This window comes from Cherax quadricarinatus, chromosome 5 (genome assembly GCF_038502225.1).
Source record: "Cherax quadricarinatus isolate ZL_2023a chromosome 5, ASM3850222v1, whole genome shotgun sequence".
Classification (NCBI taxonomy): Eukaryota; Metazoa; Arthropoda; class Malacostraca; order Decapoda; family Parastacidae; genus Cherax; species Cherax quadricarinatus.
In genome coordinates, this window is record NC_091296.1 from 60883885 (window position 1) to 60898102 (window position 14218).

The 14218-nt window shown below is 40.5% G+C and overlaps 1 protein-coding gene and 1 non-coding gene across 4 annotated transcripts in view; both read left to right on the forward strand.

The window, feature by feature from the left end:
* Nucleotides 1-4190: 4190 nt before the first annotated feature.
* On the forward strand, nt 4191-4262 carry TRNAD-GUC (transfer RNA aspartic acid (anticodon GUC)). Its single transcript has one exon. It is a non-coding gene; the product is annotated as a tRNA-Asp (tRNA).
* Nucleotides 4263-11303: 7041 nt separating this feature from the next.
* Nucleotides 11304-14218, forward strand: part of CSN1b (COP9 signalosome subunit 1b) — a 61228-nt gene continuing 58313 nt past the window's right edge. For 2 of the 3 annotated variants that reach the window (XM_053771555.2, XM_053771553.2), the window contains exons 1-2: nt 11304-11418; nt 13664-13753. In XM_053771555.2, coding sequence (XP_053627530.1) covers nt 11386-11418; nt 13664-13753 — 123 coding nt within the window. In that variant the 5' untranslated portion in view covers nt 11304-11385. Of the gene's footprint in view, nt 11419-11477; nt 11510-13663; nt 13754-14218 lie in introns of those variants that run through there. The other variant, XM_053771554.2, reaches the window with a different exon arrangement.

The window sequence follows — 14218 nt, forward strand, 5'->3', positions numbered from 1 at the left end:
ATATTCTAGAGGATGGGTCATTCTAGATGGATGGGACATTCTAGATGGATGGGACATTCTAGATGGATGGGACATTCTAGAGGATGGGTCATTCTAGATGGATGGGACATTCTAGAGGATGGGTCATTCTAGATGGATGGGACATTCTAGATGGATGGGACATTCTAGAGGATGGGTCATTCTAGATGGATGGGACATTCTAGATGGATGGGATATTCTAGAGGATGGGTCATTCTAGATGGATGGGACATTCTAGAGGATGGGACATTCTAGATGGATGAGACATTCTAGAGGATGGGTCATTCTAGATGGATGGGTCATTCTAGATGGATGGGTCATTCTAGATGGATGGGTAATTCTAGATGGATGGGTCATTCTAGATGGATGAGACATTCTAGAGGATGGGTCATTCTAGATGGATGGGACATTCTAGATGGATGGGACATTCTAGATGGATGGGACATTCTAGAGGATGGGTCATTCTAGATGGATGGGTCATTCTAGATGGATGGGTCATTCTAGATGGATGGGTAATTCTAGATGGATGGGTCATTCTAGATGGATGAGACATTCTAGAGGATGGGTTATTCTAGATGGATGGGACATTCTAGAGGATGGGTCATTCTAGATGGATGGGTCATTCTAGATGGATGGGTCATTCTAGATGGATGGGTCATTCTAGATGGATGGGACATTCTAGATGGATGGGTAATTCTAGATGGATGGGTCATTCTAGATGGATGGGTCATTCTAGATGGATGGGACATTCTAGATGGATGGGTCATTCTAGAGGATGGGTCATTCTAGATGGATGGGGTCATTCTAGATGGATGGGGTCATTCTAGATGGATGGGGTCATTCTAGATGGATGGGGCATTCTAGATGGATGGGTAATTCTAGATGGATGGGTCATTCTGTCGTGTGGGGTTCGGTAAGGAGATAAGAGGGTTGAGGGTAGACACTTGTTGGATGGTGACACTATGTATTGTCAGACTGTGATGAGAGGTGGGAGCCCAGGCCTGCCGTGTTCTTGCCTGTTCGTAGGTGGTCCGTCGAGTGAGAAGGAGGCAGCTCGTCTCACTGACTCATGCTGTATCCCGTGACGTCATACAGTCACTCGGCCTACTAGGGATCTTCTATATAAAACACATGGATGGTACTATAATGCTCATCTAATCTATGCATACAACACATGTAAAGGAGGATCAGCAACTATGCTGACAATTCTAGATGGATGGGTCATTCTAGAGGATGGGTCATTCTAGATGGATGGGTCATTCTAGATGGATGGGTCATTCTAGATGGATGGGTCATTCTAGATGGATGGGTCATTCTAGACCTGGAGTTTACCTGGAGAGAGTTCCGGGGGTCAACGCCCCCGCGGCCCAGTCTGTGACCAGGCCTCCTGGTGGATCAGAGCCTGATCAACCAGGCTGTTACTGCTGGCTGCATGCAAACCAACATACGAGCCACAGCCCGGCTGGTCAGGAACCGACTTTAGGTGCTTGTCCAGTGCCAGCTTGAAGACTGCCAGGGGTCTGTTGGTAATCCCCCTTATGTATGCTGGGAGGCAGTTGAACAGTCTCGGGCCCCTGACACTTATTGTATGGTCTCTTAACGTGCTAGTGACACCCCTGTTTTTCATTGGGGGGATGTTGCATCGTCTGCCAAGTCTTTTGCTTTCGTAGTGAGTGATTTTCGTGTGCAAGTTTGGTACTATCTCTCTAGGATTTTCCAGGTGTATATAATCATGTATCTCTCCCGCATGCATTCCAGGGAATACAGGTTTAGGAACCTCAAGCGCTCCCAGTAATTGAGGTGTTTTATCTCCGTTATGCGCGCCGTGAAGGTTCTCTGTACATTTTCTAGGTCAGCAATTTCACCTGCCTTGAAAGGTGCTGTTAGTGTGCAGCAATATTCCAGCCTAGATAGAACAAGTGACCTGAAGAGTGTCATCATGAGCTTGGCATCCCTAGTTTTGAAGGTTCTCATTATCCATCCTGTCATTTTTCTAACAGATGCGATTGATACAATGTTATGGTCCTTGAAGGTGAGATCCTCCGACATGATCATTCCCAGGTCTTTGACGTTGGTGTTTCGCTCTATTTTGTGGCCAGAATTTGTTTTGTACTCTGATGAAGATTTAATTTCCTCGTGTTTACCATATCTGAGTAATTGAAATTTCTCATCGTTGAACTTCATATTGTTAGATGGATGGGTCATTCTAGAGGATGGGTCATTCTAGATGGATAGGTCATTCTACATGGATGAGTCATTCTAGATGGATGGGTCATTCTAGAGGATGGATCATTCTAGAGGATGGGTCATTCAAGAGGATGGGTCATTCTAGAGGATGGGTCATTCAAGAGGATGGGTCATTCTGGAGGATGGGTCATTCTGGAGGATGGGTCATTCTAGAGGATGGGCCATTCTAGAGGATGGGTCATTCTAGAGGATGGGTCATTCTAGAGGATGGGTCATTCTGGAGGATGGGTCATTCTAGAGGATGGGTCATTCTAGAGGATGGGTCATTCTAGAGGATGGGTCATTCTGGAGAATGGGTCATTCTGGAGGATGGGTCATTCTAGAGAACGGGTCATTCTAGAGGATGGGTCATTCAAGAGGATGGGTCATTCTAGAGGATGGGTCATTCTAGAGGATGGGTCATTCTAGAGGATGGGTCATTCTAGAGGATGGGTCATTCTAGAGGATGGGTCATTCTAGAGGATGGGTCATTCTAGAGGATGGGTCATTTTAGAGGATGGGTCATTCTAGAGGATGGGCCATTCTAGAGGGTGGGTCATTCTAGAGGATGGATCATTCTAGAGGATGGGTCATTCTAGAGGATGGGTCATTCTAGAGGATGGGTCATTCTTGAGGGTGGGTCATTCTAGAGGGTGGGTCATTCTAGAGGATGGGTCATTCTAGAGGGTGGGTCATTCTAGAGGATGGGTCATTCTAGAGGATGGGTCATTCTAGAGGATGGGTCATTCTTGAGGATGGGTCATTCTGGAGGATGGGTCATTCTGGAGGATGGGTCATTCTAGAGGATGGGTCATTCAAGAGGATGGGTCATTCTAGAGGATGGGTCATTCTAGAGGATGGGTCATTCTAGAGGATGGGTCATTCTAGAGGATGGGTCATTCTAGAGGATGGGTCATTCTGGAGGATGGGTCATTCTGGAGGATGGGTCATTCTGGAGGATGGGTCATTCTAGAGGATGGGTCATTCTAGAGGATGGGTCATTCTAGAGGATGGGTCATTCTAGAGGATGGGTCATTCTAGAGGATGGGTCATTCTAGAGGATGGGTCATTCTGGAGGATGGGTCATTCTGGAGGATGGGTCATTCTGGAGGGTGGGTCATTCTAGAGGATGGGTCATTCTAGAGGATGGGTCATTCAAGAGGATGGGTCATTCTAGAGGATGGGTCATTCTAGAGGATGGGTCATTCAAGAGGATGGGTCATTCTAGAGGATGGGCCATTCTAGAGGGTGGGTCATTCTAGAGGATGGTCCATTCTAGAGGATGGTCCATTCTAGAGGGTGGGTCATTCTAGAGGATGGGTCATTCTAGAGGATGGGTCATTCTAGAGGGTGGGTCATTCTAGAGGATGGGTCATTCTAGAGGTTGGGTCATTCTAGAGGATGGGTCATTCTAGAGGATTGGTCATTCTAGAGGATGGGTCATTCTAGAGGATGGGTCATTCTAGAGGATGGGTCATTCTAGAGGATGGGTCATTCAAGAGGATGGGTCATTCTAGAGGATGGGCCATTCTAGAGGGTGGGTCATTCTAGAGGGTGGGTCATTCTAGAGGATGGTCCATTCTAGAGGATGGTCCATTCTAGAGGGTGGGTCATTCTAGAGGATGGGTCATTCTAGAGGATGGGTCATTCTAGAGGATGGGTCATTCTAGAGGATGGATCATTCTAGAGGATGGGTCATTCTAGAGGATGGGTCATTCTAGAGGATGGGTATGGGGTGCATAATAAGAGATTAAACTAACTTATTCTAAATTAAATGATCCCTAGTTATTAGGTCAATATGCACTTTATTCCTGGGACAGATCTCTCCATCATCATTGTATACTAATAGAGATATAACAGCTATGTGTTTAAAGTAACACTTCTCAATAAAACTTAAAAGTCATTGACATTAAAGTTAATTCATCTGCGCAAGTATTTCCACCACTTCCTCGGTAGTATAGTGGTGAGTATCCCCGCCTGTCACGCGGGAGACCGGGGTTCGATTCCCCGCCGGGGAGGACAATGTTTTTTGTCATTGTCTCCCGAGATGGTGAACTGGAAATTATTTCGGTCACATATTTAATGGATATTGGTATGAAACATCCCTTCAATTAGGTATAAACTATCATCTTAATGAACCTAGATCATGTTTAGCCCATGCTAATTCAATATCTCTTAAACACTTGTATTTGTTATGTTTACTACGAGGTAAATATCAGCGGGTATCGGACTTGTCAGTCATCTCGCCTCACCCAAGACCGAATCCAGGTTGTATCGGTTTTAACTTTATTGGGTAAAGTCAATTTTTCATGGCATTACATATGTTTAACATTTATATTTTTATTTTGTTTTGTTTTACCTGAAAATGCCCTTAGTTACGCAATGCACTTAGGGTAGGGTCATTCTAGATTAAATGTTCCTTAATTATTATGTCAACATATACTTATTCTGGGAAAAGATCCCTATCAACATTAAATACTAATAGAGATATAAGTCTATAGCAACACAGGAATGGTTATAACTATGACCATAATTTTGAAAGGGATGCACCGGTAAGCCAGCGGAATGCCTCGGTCAGATGACCAAAAACTTTAGCTGTAGGTCATTACATGACCTACAGGACCTGTCAGGAAACACTTGTCCTATTTCCTGACAAACCTTACCTAACCTAACAACTATGTGTTGTTTAAAGCAACACTTATAAACATTTATAATACCATAATAAAGCCTAAGTCATTGACATCCCCAACTATGGCTATGTACGAAATTACTAACATGAGATGTACAGGTATTAACCTGAATTATAACCTGCATGTAATTTGGGTTAGGTGCAAATAAGATAATACTCACTATGTTAGTTGTACCTCAGTTAAGTGGGACTTAAGTACAGAAGGTCCCAACACTGCACCTTCTTCCATGCCCTCACACCAAACCACACACACCAAGCTTGACCTATAATTAAATAATTAATATTTACTCAAACAAGTAACTCTTGTAAATTAAGATTATGTGGACTGTATATAATATCAAAGACTTGATCTTAAGAAACTGTCAATTGGAACATCACTACACCTAATCACTGGGTAAACATTTTCATCACTATTATTATTAATGACAAAAACTAGACATTAACTTACCATATATATTGTAGCCACATCCTAATGCTACCCTATGCTAATATATGCATTGGCCAAGGCAATATATACTGCTAATTTAAAGGTAAGCATACATGTGATATGGTTCACCGAAGAGTGGCGTCCTCCATTTCTTCCTGGATACCACTTTAATTTAGCAGTTTCATCCAAAATTTATACCAAATCTTCTGTGGGGAACGTTCCAGTACTTACTAATTATAGTTTGAAGCCGATCCACTCCATTTCGGCCTCGATGACACCGGATTACACTCCACACATTGACACCCAGCCTACGCAGATTCATTAATTATGGCGTCTTCCTTTCGCCGGTGTGACGGTTCATTTTACAATTCCCGTTTTTATTTTCAGAGTCACAATACATTATAAATATTACATTATTTAATTCTTTACACTAAATTTAGGAAAATTAAAAAAAAAATCCACAAACTATAATATAAACTCAGTGCCAGACTTGTATGCAAAGGCGTATATTTACTCACTGATGATGACCCACCGTTGGAGCTTTTGGTCATCTGACCGAGGCCTTCCACTGACTTACCGGTCCACCCCTTTAAAAATTATGGCCAGTTATAACCATTTGCTATCATGGTCGAAAAGTGACAGCAGAAAACAGAGTCCTCCCGGCGGGGAATTGAACCCCGGTCTCCCGCGTGGATACTCACCACTATAATACCGGGGACTTCTGAAAGCCTCTCATGTCTTTGTATATAAATTATGGACAAATTTTATGGAGTTGAGAAGGAGAACATGGATAATGAAGGTAAGGAAACATCTCCAATGTTTCCACCTGTGCTGAGATCGAACCTGAGATCGTAGGATAAGAGTCGAAGCTACAAACCCCTATAAGTATACTTTGTGTCCATAGGTCGGTTGGTTAATGGGGTTTAAAACCTATTAACTATACCAAGGTTATTAAAATTGCATGTATCATTTTCACTATCAGCCAAAAATATTTTAATCCCTAAGTAAGTAAGTAAGTAAGTTTATTCAGGTATACACAAATACAGTTACATAGAATTATCATACATAGCAGCATATGTGTAGAGAACCTAGGATAACCCAAAAAAGTCAGACAGAGTGACTTATTTCCAAGGTTTAAAGTAAATTCTCAGCATATATACACTGAGAGAAATACACCTCTATCCGCAGGCTGTAAAAAAAATTATGCAGAATATAAATATAAACTTACTTAGGATAAGGACACTTATGTACAGTTCAGGATGGTTTAAAAAGACACGTAAGAAGACAATATGACATATTTATTTGAAAACATTCCGGTCCTGGGACCTTGATCAAGGTCCCAGGACCGAAACGTTTTCAAATAAATATGTCATAGTGTCTGCATACGTGTCTTTCTAAACCAACTTGTCTGTATTTATTACCAAGGTTTATACCACAGTTCAGGATATTCACTAAGTGTCCTGAAGCGTACATAATTATCCTCATCCATCTTGTCGATATATTCCTATCATTTACAACCATAAAATCATTTACTGATGGCGAGGCATTGTTTCCCAGAGTCTCCCCTGTAACTCCATCAGAGCTAACGTTCTCTCTAATGGCGCATAAAAGTCTCGCGCAGTATAAATAGAATACTTGAACCACTGCTGTTCACTTTTATTGGGTGAGAGAAGTGACCTTCACACAAGTTGACATTGTTATACGTCCCAGGAGACTCGTGTGCACTAACTAGATTGTACAAGTTGTTGTTGGATTGTTTTATGCAGTCAAAATAGCCAGTGCTAAATAGACACACTAATTCCAAGACGAAGAAATGTTGGAGAACGAGCTTTCAATGGGACAATGTTTGCTCTGTTTAGAGCTTTATCAAGCTCTAGGCCAAGAGCGGTAGTTACCTTCAGGCCCAAACTATCGTGTGGGCGGTAGTTAAGTTCACAGGCACTTAATGGGTCCAGGGACTGTGCCCCAGTTAGAAAAGCCAATTTTGGAAACAATAAACTGCTTCAATAAATAATTGATTACACGATGACTGTTTACTTAAACATTTACAGAGACACACTGGTGTAACGAACTGTTAAATAGACTCTTTTGATTAATTAACTATAGTAAATAGTAGGCCTACTGGCTACTACAGTGGGCAGATGTAGGTTGCCTCGTAGCTCAGTAGTAGAGGTTCGGTTCACACTGTCTTTCTTGGATTATCCTGGGATATTAAGACCCCGGGTTAATAGGATATGTTATACTAGAATTTGCATATTAAGATATACGTGTGACGAACCTATTCTGGTAGTACGGATTTTGTGTTTAAAATTATATATACTACAGTGAGGAGCGGCTACCCTGATCTATGTAACATTTTGCAAAGTTAGGGCAAGAATTATATTTAACACTCATCACGCAGGGGAGTTTTCCTGTCATGCTACATCACACAGGACAGTTTTCCTGTCATGCTACAACACGCAGGACAGTTTTCCTGTCATGCTACAACACGCAGGACAGTTTTCCTGTCATTCTACATCACACAGGAGAGTTTTCCTGTCATTCTACATCACACAGGACAGTTTTCCTGTCATGATACAACACGCAGGACAGTTTTCCTGTCATTCTACATCACACAGGACAGTTTTCCTGTCATGCTACAACACGCAGGACAGTTTTCCTGTCATGCTACATCACACAGGAGAGTTTTCCTCTCATGCTACATCACAAAGGAGTTTTCCTCTCATGCTACATCACACAGGACAGTTTTCCTGTCATGCTACATCACACAGGACAGTTTTCCTGTCATGCTACATCACACAGGAGAGTTTTCCTCTCATGCTACATCACAAAGGAGTTTTCCTCTCATGCTACATCACACAGGACAGTTTTCCTGTCATGCTACATCACACAGGAGAGTTTTCCTCTCATGCTACATCACACAGGACAGTTTTCCTGTCATGCTACATCACACAGGAGAGTTTTCCTCTCATGCTACATCACAAAGGAGTTTTCCTCTCATGCTACATCACACAGGACAGTTTTCCTGTCATGCTACATCACACAGGACAGTTTTCCTGTCATGCTACATCACGCAGGACAGTTTTCCTGTCATGCTACATCACGCAGGACAGTTTTCCTGTCATGCTACATCACGCAGGACAGTTTTCCTGTCATGCTACATCACGCAGGACAGTTTTCCTCTCATGCTACATCACGCAGGACAGTTTTCCTCTCATGCTACATCACGCAGGACAGTTTTCCTCTCATGCTACATCACGCAGGATGCGGCCCGGTTATAACCCCTCACACTGGATAGTTTACCTATCATAAGCCATCGCATAAGATTGTTTTCCTTGCTTTCCTGTCATGTTTTGTCATACAGGATAGTTTTTCCGGTCACACTTTCTCACAAGACAGTTTCTCAAAAAATGTTTACCTAAGTTGGAAAGCTTCAATAGGGCGATGAGGATATCGTCAAGCACTCCAATGTAAGCTTCAGAGGTCCCCTTCAGCAGAGCTACGCAATACATAGTTATTCGGAGTTAGTGGAAAGGATGAAGATATCTTCGCAGCAACGAAAAAAAAAAAATATCCTGTCTGACATCTTACAAATACACAGACGCATAAGGAGGCAAGATATTTGTAATGAATTAGTGAAATGCAAAGCAGAGTAGCAAGATGCAGATGGATAAACAATACAAGCAGCACAATTTGTAATGCAATCTATCTGTAAGTTAGTATAGTACAGAATGACAACACTTTACTAGGTTATCATACGTTAAATGTACATAATTTATCACCACTATGTGCCTACATCATCTCTGTGCCTTCAGAACTGTTGTACATGTATATACTATTATCTGAAGTAAGTAACAAGCACTGCACACAGAAAAGTTAGGCGTAGGCTGGCCGGGAGCATTATAAAGCCTTACTGAAGCAATGCAAAGCTTTGTCAAACTTCAGTGAAGCTAGACAAAGCATATCAAGCCTCACTGAAGCTAGACAAAGCTTATCAGGCCTCAGTGAAGCTAGACAAAGCTTATCAAGCATCGCTGAAATTAGATAAAGCTTATTAAGCCTCACTGAAGCTAGACAAAGCTTTATCAAGCCTCACTGAAGCTAGACAAAGCTTTATCAAGCCTCACTGAAGCTAGACAAAGCTTATCAAGCCTCAGTGAAGCTAGGCAAAGCTTATCAAGCATAACTGAATTTACATAAAGCTTATCAAACCTCATTGAAGCTAGACAAAGCTTTATCAAGCCTCACTGAAGCTAAACACAGCTTTATCAAGCCTCACTGAAGCTAAACACAGCTTTATCAAGCCTCACTGAAGCTAGAAAAAGCATATCAAGCCTCACTGAAGCTAGAAAAAGCTTATCAAGCCTCATTGAAGCTAGAAAAAGCTTATCAAGCCTCACTGAAGCTAGAAAAACCTTTAGCAGGCCTCAATGAGGCTTACAGTTAATTGTAGCCTAAATAAAATACCCAAATATCGCAACTGAGTAAATTTACTGTAAAGTATTGTGTGTACACATACATCATTCATACTCTCAGAGCTAGAAGCATACAAAGTGACATAGAAGCATGCACACTGCATTCCATATATGATAGTGGCCCGGTGGCCTGGTGGCTAAAGCTCCCGCTTCACACATGGAGGGCCCGGGTTCGATTCCCGGCGGGTGGAAACATTTCAACACGTTTCCTTACACCTGTTGTCCTGTTCACCTAGCAGCAAATAGGTACCTGGGTGTTAGTCGACTGGTGTGGGTCGCATCCTGGGGGACAAGATTAAGGACCCCAATGGAAATAAGTTAGACAGTCCTCGATGACGCACTGACTTTCTTGGGTTATCCTGGGTGGCTAACCCTCCGGGGTTAAAAATCCGAACGAAATCTTATCTTATCTCTCTTATAATTTTAATCAATGCGATATTATGTAGAAGATTACGGGTATGTTAGTCAGTTGAAAAAAAAAGTTTTGAGTGCTATGCTTTTATAATGTCTAACTTCCATACAAAGGTAAAAAATAATATTTGGATATAAGTTTCAATATCTTCAATGGATATATTTTTGTATTAAAATGTGACTGCGATGATTTTCATAATAAGATTCTGAGTTTTGTAGTGACGTTGATTCGTGGAGAAGCGCTGAGCTCGCTGAGGTCATATATAGCTCATAGGAGAATGGGAAGTAATTAGGTATGATCCCGGAAGGGAAGGATTGCCCCAGTTTCTTGGATCAAGAGCCCGTCACTAACATAAAGGAACTTCCCCCTGAGAGGCAACTAATATTGAAAACTCCCGCTCTCACCTCTTTCAATTCAAGGGGGAACACTAGCGCTCTTAAAAATAATAATTTACTCAACTTTTAGATTGCGCATGCAATTTTGTTAAGTTAACATAAAAAAACTTGGAAACTACTAATGAATAAATAATTCTTATTTATTTATGTGTTCATAAGTTGGAAGACGATAATATTGGAACATTACTAAGTTCTCTAGTGCCCCACCAACGATTTCCATGATACACAACCACATTATCTAAAATAATTAATTCTTACTTTTTTCATCTACAGTATTTAATAATATATTTGAGCAATGATTGATTATTTTTTTCAGACTTTTCATTGTGTTGATTGCTACTTTTATTAATAAAATATATAGGATACGCAGTTTTCAGTATATAAAAACTTTACAAAGAAAATAAAGAAAGGCCATTAATTTAACTAATGACATTATTTATTAGTGTATAATCATATAAATCTTAAATTTAATTGTCCTGATGCATACCACAAAAGCGAAAAAATATAGATTTAACCGTAACAACGGCACTTCTATAGCTATTTAAGAAGGTAAAACAAATTTAAGTGACAAGCACATTTAAAACAAATTGCAAAACTAGTTTGTCATGCCATAAAGTAGTGAATACTAAATTAATTTAGGCCAGGGTGTTGGTCCTGGTTATGATGGTGGGGTTGGTCAGTGAGGTCTGGTCTCCATGACGGGATGTGTTGATGTTAACTTGATGCTCTAACTTCTCCACGAAATGCCGCTCCAGATGCAAGGAGGCCTTATGCAGGTCAGTATAATGCCGCACCCGGGACACCCCACGGCCTATAATACCCTAGAGCGAACACATAATTCCAGTGATGACCTTTTAGCATATGAAGGTACGAGAAATATTTGTGTGGTTGGACTTAGGAAAGCTGCCCGGTGCTTTATTACCATCTTTTACACACTTTTATTTGACTAGTATTTTCTTTCTGGCTCTATGAAGGGCCATGGGACTTTGACCTCTATTGTGTAGTTTGCTTTTAGAGGTGTGTGGTATATTTGGCTGAGTCACCTGGGTGTGGATCTTTTCTTCGTGAAATCGCGATAATAACAAATAATAAAAAAAAAAAAAACACTCGAGAATATAAGATTATTGGTGTCTTAAGTCACAGTAAGTGCAAAGATGTTGCCTTAAGTGCAACCCAAGATGGAAATTCTGTTTTCCTTACTCGAGTTAGTTTGTGATTTATGAGTGTGAATGTCTGATGAGTCTCAAGATTATATGTTAAGTTATACTGACCCTGATAGTTTTATATACCTCTAACTACTTAGATTATTGGCACGTTGAGTTATCTGTTTTATGAGAACCTTGTAAACTGATTACCAGTGGTCTAACAGGTGTTCCCAACTCGCCAATCAGTTTGAAGTCTCAGATTTGTATTCCTGTGGGCAAAGAAATTCTCCATACTTGTATATACATATATAGTCGGTTTATTAGCACTCGCTAACCTAATGTAACATAACCTAATATACCCTAATATAACCTAAATTATTTGAATAACTCGTGGTTATGTTGTATTAAGTCGTTGCATTTGTCACTTGGATGACTGAGGGCTGTGGCTTGGAAATTTGGTGATTTCACCATATTCTACAAACCAACACTAATAGCTGTCTGTCTTAACTGATAGCTATGCCTGTAGTGGAAATATGTCACATGTTTGACTTCATTGGGTTGTCCTAGGTTAAGTCTTCATAAGAAGACTGTACTATGTATGTTCTGAGCATCTGTCTTGAAAACAATTTAAAAAATTCTTCTTTCAAACCATTTGTAATGTTATAAATCAAAACTTACTCTTATCAACTGTATGACCCTTATGGGTTTAGCACTTTAGTGTTGATTATAATAATAATAATACTCCTACCAAGATATTTGACTATCTCTCATTACTAACTCCCAGTCAGGTGGAAACATTGGGTGTGTTTCCTTACACTTACTATCCTTGTTCACCTAGCAAGTAAGTTGGTACCTGGGTGTTAGTCGACTGGTGTGGGTCGCATCCTGGGGGGACAAAGATTGAAGGACCCCAGTGGAAATAAGATAGACCTTGATGATTCACTGACTTTATTGGGTTATCCTGGGTGGTTAACCCTCTGGGGTTAAAAATCTGAACAAAATCTTATCGTGCCACTAGCAAGATCACTTACTCGATCTATTTATAGACCACCAAGCTGATTTTAGTTAAAACACAACAGGTTTTCTGGCTGATAGAAATACGGCACACTGAGCATTTGAAGCTGTTTGATCGGCAGCCAGATGCACAAACACAGATACTGAACCATGTTGCCACAAGTGCCATGTTTGTTTATTTTCAATATGCTCATTGGTGGTTACTCAAGGGGTAACCACAAATAAGCTGATGCTCTTGATCCAAAGAACTGGAATCATTTTCTCCTCCTTTGGATTGAACTTTAATGAATCATTTTTCTCGGGTGCTATATGATCACAGCAGGTTTAATATCACTATAAATACACCTATTGGCTACTGTGAAGTAGGTCCTACTACATTTTATTACCTGAGGCCGTTTCATAGATAGCTTTGTTTATTCAGGTGTGCCTTTGTTTTCATTGTCATTTTGCTAAATATACAAATCCTAAATTGGAAAATAAACCAAAGTCTTTGTTCATATTGTGATAATTTTTGTTATGATTGCCAGTATTACAACAAGCATTTTAGAGAATATTTAGAGATATGGCTAAACAAGGTTTAAATAAATGACATGGGGAAATTTCCCTTAGTGGTTGATCAGGTCCTGGTCCACCGGGAGGCCTGGTCGTGGACCAGGCTGCAGGGGCTTTGTTCCCTGGAATACCCTCCAGGTAGTGTCATGAGGATTGATGTCACCTCCAGGACTAACCCCTGAGAATTACAGGATTCATTATAGTAATATTTTACATTGGAGTTTATTATATATTACAGTATATGCAGCACCAGTAAGTTTTGTAATAAAAGGTGCATGGAATTTACATTAATTTTTACATTTATTTCCAGAACAATGTAGAGCCCATGGTAATCGATATGGCAGTGGAGGAAAATGACAACACGGAGGAAGAGCCAGTAATTGTGGAGAGCACCTCACTTGTAAGTGTGGCTCATTGTTACTTTGTTATTCTTTTATCAATAGCTTCCATTCTTTTGGCTCAGGTTACTCTAGAGATGCAACTGTCAAGTTTTAAGGAAATTTTTGGATGTTGACTAAAATGCATTCTTAATGCAGGTGACAAATGAGCTTGCATTGATAATGCATTTCAGCACTAAAATTTCGGGTTTTTGTTCAGTATACCCATGGTTATCAGTCACTGTACATGTGCTTTGTACTATTTGAAAGTTAAGAAGTGAGTTAGAGCTAGAACTCACTCACTGCAAATTCAAATATTTAATTACCCGTACTGCTGGTAATTCTTTGGTTGCTGTTCAGCTTGATGGAGTCACTAATATCTTGTATAGAATGAAATGCAATGAAATTGGTATTTTTATCACCCTGTACTGTATAATAAGAGCAGTTTAGTGTGTAATGGGCAGGCATTTTTTTGTGTTGAATTATTT